This window comes from Neolamprologus multifasciatus, chromosome 3 (assembly GCF_963576455.1).
Source record: "Neolamprologus multifasciatus chromosome 3, fNeoMul1.2, whole genome shotgun sequence".
NCBI lineage: Eukaryota > Metazoa > Chordata > Actinopteri > Cichliformes > Cichlidae > Neolamprologus > Neolamprologus multifasciatus.
The window spans coordinates 1,181,858-1,190,827 of record NC_140441.1 but is presented as its reverse complement, the minus strand read 5'-3'; the positions used below and the strand labels follow the sequence as shown (position 1 = coordinate 1,190,827).

At 40.9% G+C, this 8,970-nt stretch overlaps 1 protein-coding gene across 1 annotated transcript; it reads left to right on the top strand.

Annotated features, from left to right (window-relative positions):
• Nucleotides 1-213: 213 nt before the first annotated feature.
• On the top strand, nucleotides 214-8,970 carry LOC146520966 (uncharacterized). The gene is made up of 9 exons (XM_085154494.1): nucleotides 214-2,003; nucleotides 3,674-3,715; nucleotides 3,825-4,067; nucleotides 4,279-4,521; nucleotides 4,616-4,819; nucleotides 5,853-5,921; nucleotides 6,081-6,110; nucleotides 6,193-6,234; nucleotides 8,028-8,970. The coding sequence occupies exons 1-9, from the start codon at nucleotides 1,970-1,972 to the stop codon at nucleotides 8,225-8,227; spliced, it is 1,107 nt and encodes a 368-aa protein (XP_085010620.1). The 5' UTR covers nucleotides 214-1,969; the 3' UTR covers nucleotides 8,228-8,970.

The window sequence follows — 8,970 nt, the reverse complement described above, 5'->3', positions numbered from 1 at the left end:
GCTCACCTTATGATCCTATCCCTCCACTTTTTTCTGAAAGAAGTTTTTTCTACCATAGGTCCAACCATTTTAACCATTTTAAATAGCAGCCTTACCTCAGGTGTGGTTCCAAAGAATTTCAAAGATGCAATTGTGCAACCACTTCTTAAGAAACCTGGGCTAGATACAAACGCTGTTGAAAACTTTGGACCAATATCTAAGCTGCCCTTTTTATCTAAAGTCTTGGAAAAAATTGTATATGACCAATTGATCCCAGGAGATTTTTCAATCTGGTTTTAAAGCAATGCATAGCACTGAATTAGCGCTTTTAAGAATTCTTAATGATATATTTTTATCATGTGATTCTGGTGAAAGTGTCATTATTATTTTACTCGATTTAACTGCTGCATTTGACACTGTAGACCATGAAATTTCAATCTCGCGTTTGGAGCAGTGTGTCCGTATAACAGGTGTGGCTCTGAAATGGTTCAGGTCTTACTTAACAAATCGAACCTTTTCAGTTCGCTTAGGAAACTGTGAGTCCTCCCGTGCGCCGCTGTCTCATGGAGTACCACAAGGTTCCATTCTGGGCCCTATCCTGTTTTCACTTCATTTACTTCCATTGGGCTCAATTCTTAGAAAGCACAGACTCTCGTTTCACTGTTATGCAGATGACTGCCAGATTTATGTTCCTCTTAAAAAGAAAGATGGGTCATCTGTAAATCATTTGCAAACTTGTCTGGAGGACGTCAAGTCGTGGTTGGCGCTAAACTTTCTTTGTTTTAATGATTCTAAACCTGAAATAATGGTGTTCAGACCTGCCTCCACTGCTGTTCCGTGTGTTGATCTGCAATCCCTGAAATCATTCTGTAAACCAGAGTTAATTTGGGTTTTAAAATGGATCCTGAGCTTAAGCTTGAAAGCCAGATCGGGTTGGTTGTAAGGTCTAGTTTCTTTCATCTGAGGCAGCTGGCCAAAATTAAGCACTTTCTTATGAGACAGCAATTTGAAACAGTAATCTGTGCCTTTGCAACCGTTTGGCTGGATTACTGTAATTCTCTTCATTATGGGGTGAGTCGATCTTCTGTTTTCGACTGCAGCTAGTCCAGAATGCTGCTGCATGCCTTTTAACTGGCACTCGTAGATGCGAGCATATCACCCAGTTTTATATTCACTTCATTGGCTGCCCGTGCATTTTAGGATCCATTTTAAGCTGCTTTTATTTGTTTTTAAATGTCTGTCCAATGCTGCCCCTCTGTACCTCTCTAAGCTTCTTCATCCATACATACCTTCCTGGTCCCTCAGGTCGGCAGACCAGCTCCTCCTGAGCATGCCCAGAACTAATCGTAAGCTCAGAGGGGATCAGGCGTTTGCTGTGGCAGCACCAAAATTGTGGAATGAGTTGCCTTTACATGTTAGACAGGCACCTTCTTTATCTGTTTTTAAATCACGTCTTAAAACATATTTATTTACCTTGGCTTATAGCACAGCAGGACTTGTTGATGTCTCTTAATAAGTTTTCTTATTAATTATATTACTTTTAATTTTAAGATATTTTATATGTAATTTAAACTGTTTCCTCTCTGTTTTATATTTGTAGCACTTTGGTCAACATTGTTGGATGTAAAGTGCGTTATAAATAAAGATACTATGCTATTCTATGCTATGGATTAGTAATGTGTGACTAGTTGTAACTGCAGAGTCCTCAGTAGATCTTTGATTCCAATATGTTTACTGGCTTGTTTTCATTTAATGGTGGACCTACTTCTTCATAATAACCTGAATCAGTGCAATCAGCCCTTGTTGGAGTCAGAGGGGTGATGGTATGCTGACAGGGACAGGTTAGAGAGCAGAGTAAGAATCTTTGAAAGCTCGTGCACACAACAGCAGAGTGAAGTGTAGAGCAGTGACACTGAATGTGACAACAGGAAGTGCCGAAGGTGTGTCTCTGCTTGTCAGACTGCAGATATTCAGTTGACCTCCACACACTATGAAGACTGTACCTGTACGTCGGCTCTTCCTCGGTGAGTTATTCACACTCAGAACAATACAAATATTTCCAGCAGAGACTGATTCTCAGGGGAGCATAATTATTACTTTAATTGGTAATAATAATTATAGTGGATTCAGAAAGCAATGACGGTGCTTCACTATATTCATATTTTGTTATGTTACAGACAAAATAGATTAAATTCACTTTGACCTCAAAATTTTAAGCACAATACCCCATAATGCCAAAGTGAAAAAGCTTTGAATGAGAATACTTTATTAATCTTGGAGGGTTCTCACTTGGTGTTCGCTCTCTCTGTGGTAGAGTACCACATCCTGTTCTTGTTCCAACACACAGCGGTGTGTTTGTGTAGCTCATCTTTGTGGCCAATTTAATAAGAAAATTATAGATAACTTCTTATTTTACAATGTAATCTTCACATGCTTCATCCTAAGCACACTCTCTATTGATTCCCTTGCTAATTATAGTCACAATATTCACTCACTAAATGTTTCCCAATTCAGGGGCAGCATCCATCAAAGGATGTGGTTTTTGTGATCTATGTAGGCCATACCCTTTGATGACAAAAGGCCGGAAGCGGGGGGCCGTTAAATTAGTCATGCTGCTCAGGTTTATACTGATACTATGCGCTAACATTTTGATACAGCATTGTTTGACAGAAATGAAGGAGAAAATTCTTTTGCTCATCTGTTTGTTTGTTTATATAGCATTCATTTTTGTCATGACATCACTTTGATTAGTTGAGTATCTGAGGCTGAGACCACAGGACAGTAAAACATGATTGTTGGGCTTCATTTCTGTGCTGAACAGTCATTTAAGATTAGCTAGTAAATAATAATTAGCTGATGTTGTTCATGAGACTAAAGTCATCTCACTATGGTAATGTAAATATAATATGGACAATATTATAGTTATTGTCAGATTATTATGATATATTACAGCAGTGAGCTTGAACTCTGTGTCAAATACTGAGCTTCAGTAAATATTCAAGTTGCAGTTATTTATATTTCATATATTCATGTGCTCCTCATTAAAACATAAGACTCTGATTGGTTTATTGTTATTTCTGGAATTGTTAGAGAAGCATATTTTGCCTGCAGCCTTTTCTGATGGTGATAATAAAGACAACTGCTGAGGGTTTGGATTGGGACGTGACTAGAACAGCACACTGATGATATGGCTCCAAAATCTTTAGCATAATCCCCAGGCAGGATAGGGAGGTTAAAGTTTGATAGAAACCCTTCGTATGAGAGGAGTTTACCATCTTCATTAAATCACTGAGCCACATGTGTAATATTATTAAGAAACCAGTATTCCATCAAGAGGGATTTGTGTCTATATGAAACGTCATTATAGTTCCATTTATGATACCTGGGGGAGAGAAATTATACTTAAGGATGAGACTCCATGACATAAAGGCCCTGCGATGAAAAGCAGAAATTTTAATTGGTATTTTATCAATGTCATAACTGCATATTAAGAAAAAGTTAATACCACCTGGTTTAGATATCAGACAGAGGGGAATAACATTCCAAATGGAGCTGGGATATTTTTGTAAATATTTAAGCCAGTTCATTTTCAATGTATTGTTTAAAGTGCTAAAATACAGAAAGTTTAGAGCAATTGTTATCATATGCATTGATGAGAACAGCTTTTCTTAAATAATGAGTCGTCCTGTTGCAGGTGTGTGTGTGCTGCTGCTGTCTGCACTGACTGTTTCTGCAGGTGAGTCGATGGAAGTGAAAACAATCAGTGAGACTCCAACAGGAACACAAACACATTTACTCTGCGTGTGTGTGTGTGACTCTGCTCTGTTTGTGTCTCTGTTGGTCAGATAAAGGTCTGATCCTCGAGATCCCTGCACTTCCTGTGAGGACAGGAAGTGACGTCACTCTGCGTTGCAGACGGGTGAATGATGACATCATCACAGCTTATTTCTTCATTAATGGAAGTCGTATTGGATCCGAGGCTAAATTAGAGCTCACCATCACAAATGTCCAGCAGTCTGATGAAGGTCTCTACTCATGTTCTACTGATGTTTTGGGATCATCCCCTCCAAACTTTCTGAGGGTCAGAGGTCAGGATAATGACATCACTTCCTGTTTAAAGACATGAACTAACCTGCTGAGCTGATTATAAACTGAGTGAACCATCTTCATTGTCTCTCCTGTAGATCCTCCTCGTCATGCTCATCCTAAAAATACATTTTCTCTGTCTGTTATATAAAACGTGATGTATGTGTTGGTGGAACTCTGTCTCTTCACTCTGTTTGTATCTCTGTTGGTCAGATAAAGGTCTGATCCTCGAGATCCCTGCACTTCCTGTGAGGACAGGAAGTGACGTCACTCTGCGTTGCAGACGGGTGAATGATGACATCATCACAGCTTATTTCTTCATTAATGGAAGTCGTATTGGATCCGAGGCTAAATTAGAGCTCACCATCACAAATGTCCAGCAGTCTGATGAAGGTCTCTACTCATGTTCTACTGATGTTTTGGGATCATCCCCTTCAAACTTTCTGAGGGTCAGAGGTCAGGATAATGACATCACTTCCTGTTTAAAGACAAACTAACCAACTAAGCTGATAATAAACTGACTGAACCATCTTCATCAACTCCCCTGCAGATCCCCCAGCTCTACCTCCTCCTACTCAAACAGCCATGCCCGTCTCTCCTCCTGTTCTTTCTACACTCTCTATTCACAGCACCCCTCCCCCTTCCCCTCCACCTGGCCCCTCCTGGTTGGTCCCAGTTGTAGCAGGTCTGGTTTCTGTGGTTCTCCTGGTTCTGGTTATGACTGGAGTTCTGCTCCTTTGGAGAAAACTAAAAGGTAAGAAGTCTGTCAGGTTATATAAGCAGATGAAAATTCATGAATGAATCATGAATCAGTCCACAGTCCAGATCAGTGGGTCCAACTATGTATATGCCGATCTCCTTTCATGGCATCACTAAGACAGAGCATAGGAAAGAGAACATGGGTAACCTGGTCCAGCCCTAACTATATGCTTTAGCAAAAAGGAAAGTTTGAAGCCTAATCTTGAAAGTAGAGATAGTGTCTGTCTCCTGAATCCAAACTGGAAGCTGGTTCCACAGAAGAGGGGCCTGAAAACTGAAGGCTCTGCCTCCCATTCTACTTTAAACATTGTTCATTTATTCTGTAACGGAATCAAAATAAGGAAACAATCATAAAGAAACACAGAAAAGTAAACAAACAACAAACTGCTCCTCTTACAGCAATCCATACATTTCATACACAATTACCCTAAAAATACTTCAAACCAAATATCCAAACTTGTATAAGTTAAGTGTAAGTTTGTTCCTGTATAAAGGGAGGTCTTCCTTGCCACAGTCACTAGATACTTTCACAGATTGTTTACCGGTTCTTGTGATCTTTACCTTTCAGTGTAAACCACAACGGGGTACCTGTTGTTGTGATCTGTGGTTAGATACCGCAAAAACTCAAAATCTTACCAACTATATATGTCTAATTTCTAGTCAAAATATCTCATCACACTTAAAATAAGACACAAACAATATTTCAAGTAAAAATATCTTGTATTAAGTGAAAACAATCTGCCAGTGGAACAAGTAAAAATTCCCCAGATCCAAGATTTGATTTGAAGACGCAGCGTCTAAAAACAAGTTCCTATATTACACTGAAATGTTACTCTGTACCTGAATGTGTCTCAGACAAATATACTCAAGATTTTGAGTTTTTGCATTGTATAAATGAAGCTGAAGTAAAACAGATTCATAGACTAGAGACGGAGCTAATAATTAGGAATCTGCAGTGAGCTGTTGGAGGGTTTGATTAAAGTCCATGGAGAGCTCTTCCTGTGCTGATGTTGCTCTGTGTGATGTAGGAGGTCGGGGAGCAGAGCTGTGGAGCTGTGGAGGTGACGGCTGTCTGAGACGGAGCGACTGCCTCTGCTGTGAGTCTCCTTCATGTTTCTCCACATGTATTATCTGTGTTTCCACCACTGGAGGGCGCTGTGGGTTATTGATGTGTGGGAACAGCAACCAATCACTGCAGTCTGAATGCTTCTCTTTGGTCATGTGACCATTTGATCTCTGATCAGTGTGTTCTTCAGTTTCAGGCCTGTTTCTGCTGACTGCTGCAGGTGAGCTGATGTTCCTACACCTGTCTGTCCTCATGATAACCTCTGACCTTTGGTGACCTTTAGTGACCTCTGTCTGTTGCAGGTGTGTGTGTGCTGCTGCTGTCTGCTCTGGCTGTTCCTGCAGGTGAGTAGAAGATGAAGAACAAACACTAATAAATGAAGGAGGAGGGAGAAAAGTCCTCTGGAGGAAGAGCCACAGGCAGAGTCCTCCTTCATTACTTCTGCACTTACAAATATTGTTACCACACTCTGTTGATGTGAAAGGCTAGATCACTAGAAGGTGTTTGATTAGAAGAATTGGACGATGAGCTAAGTTGCTTTCTTTAAACCATTACTTTATAGATATATAACAGTGGGTCTGGTTCTGGAAAAAACACAAGGTACATCAAACTTGCATTTCGTCCTACACAAAGTGTACAACACTCCAGAATAGGGGACAAATGCCCTAAAACATATGTAGCTCCCTCTCAGTCTGTACTAGGTCACATACACTTTAACCAATCAGAGCTAATGGACAATAAAGAGACCCACCTCCTTAATCAGGAGTCTCAACACCGTTTAAAGGACCTCGGTGTCTCGGTGGGTTTGGGCCCAGTGCTTTGTTCTGATTGTAATGCTGTTCTTACTTATTAGTATCAGTTTCTGGTTATTATTATTATTATTAGTTTTCATTAGTCTTTAGTTTTCTGGTTTCTCATCAGTGTTTATTCCTTTGTTCCTGACATCCTGTTTGTTTCGCTGCTTGTTTAGTGTGTTTCACCCTTTTTCAGGTATTCAGGTTCTTGTTTATAGTTCATATTTAATTCATTGTAGGTTATCCTGCCTCCTCTGTGTCTTGTCAAGTCTGTGTCTCTCTCAGAAGTCCAGCATTTACCAAATGCTTTATTTTCAGTGTCCACTTTTCTTTTTTGCTCCTTTTTCTCTCTGTCTGTCCCTGTTTTGCTATTTTCTCTTTTTCTCAGATTTCCCCATCACAATTATCTGTATCTCCCTGTCTTTATTCTACATGAGTCTTTTTCTTTCTCCCGTCTTGTCAGCTGTCAGCACTGCACAGTGTTTACCACCTGGAGTGCACAGAGCTGATTGGCTGAGTAGTATCACATGGGATGCTGAACCACTACTGTAAAGACCAGAAAGCTGTACCAGTTAAAACAGAAGTGGCCTCTCAGGTTTTGAATCTGTTTTGGTTGTAGGTCCGAGTCTGTATGGAACAGCCAATGGGTCCGGACCCAGAGCACAGTCCACCTGTTAGTGTCTTAAAGCCTGTTTGAGTTCATGCAGTGTAATATTCCCACTGAGATTTTCTAGTCTTACTGACCACTCAAAGTGTTTGGACTACAGGTCCCACTCATATCTGCTTCACACCCACAGCTAATTTAAAATCAGCAGGTAACCTGTAGTCATGTCTTCGGACTGTGGGAGGAAACTGCAGAACCCACAGAGAGAACATACCAGACAGAAATCAACCAGCTGGGGCTAAAATCAACCTTCTTGCTGTGAGGGGACAGTGCTGACCACTGCACCACTGTGCTCTCTTCAGCTGATCAATACTCACTGATATCTGCACCAGTCACTGTAGTATCTCCTGCAATCAGGTTCCTCTCCTGCTGAGACTGTACCTGATCCATGATGGGAGTTTCTTTTTTCTCTCATCTAAAACTCTGATGGTCCACAGTAACAGTGGAACCCCCACATCCACAGGTTTGATAGGTTATTTTTTGTGTAAGCATGAAATAATTCATGTGTGATTACAGTGTCTGTTAAACACAAACTACAGTACTCTGCAGCAACAATGACACACAATTCAAAGTGTGTGACAAATTGTGTTCAGCTGTGTTTGCACTGAAACAAGAGCAATGTTTAGAAGCAGAAGATTTTATACTCCTGACTCCTCCTCTCTGCTTCCTCGTCCTTCAGCTCCTCCTCCCTCTGAGCTCCGACTCTTCTGCCATCTAGTGGTCTTCTGTCCGTACTGCATCTCCACCGGTCTGCTGCTGTCCGTCTGCTGGAGCAGGAAGAACAAACCAGCCGTCTCCATGGAGATGACCCAGCATGATGGAGGAGGTCAGGGATTGGACAGAGAGTATGATGATATCACCACTGAGCATGCCTTCTGAGCTGCGGAGGCTGTTAGTGTTTAAGTTGCAGATGATGATTTTTCACTGCTGGTAAAGACTTCACTGGTCTTTAACTTCTTCTTCAAACTCTTCCACTGGACTGCTCCACATCAGTTCATAGTTGTTCATATTTGTTGTAAACTGACTTCTCCTCCCACTGTCCCATAGCCAGGAATACATATGCTGGTGCACCAGATAAGAAGTTGCAATGCACGTTTGTGTACATAAGATTTTCTGGAGGAGGACAGGCATTTGTTTAGAACTCTTAAAGATGTCGAAGAAGCTCCTTTAAGCAATTACTTTGGTGTCCCTCCACCTCCAAAGAAATGTCAGAAGGAGTCCGAACCACAAAAGAAGCGCGTATTCACGGAAAAGTGGTTGCAGGAGGTGAGCTGGCTTCAAACAAACGATGAACGCACAGAGATGTGGTGCAGAATGTGCCGTGAAAATCCCTAGCGGACAAAAACAGTACCTCTTATATGTATGCGAGCACGTGTTGCAACTTCTTATCTGGTGTGTGTCTTTTATTTTGACAGCGAATGTGCAGCTGTGGATCCAACCAGATGATTGTTAGGTTTACTCTGTGCCTATTATTGTACAATCTACTGTACAATATGAAGCGCCTTGAGGCAACTGTCGTTGTGATTTTGTGCTGTATAAATAAATGTCACGGTTCTGGGTTCAACACAGCATTTTTGAATTCTTATGTTTTGGTTTATTTTTGAATGATCGTCTTGTTCTCT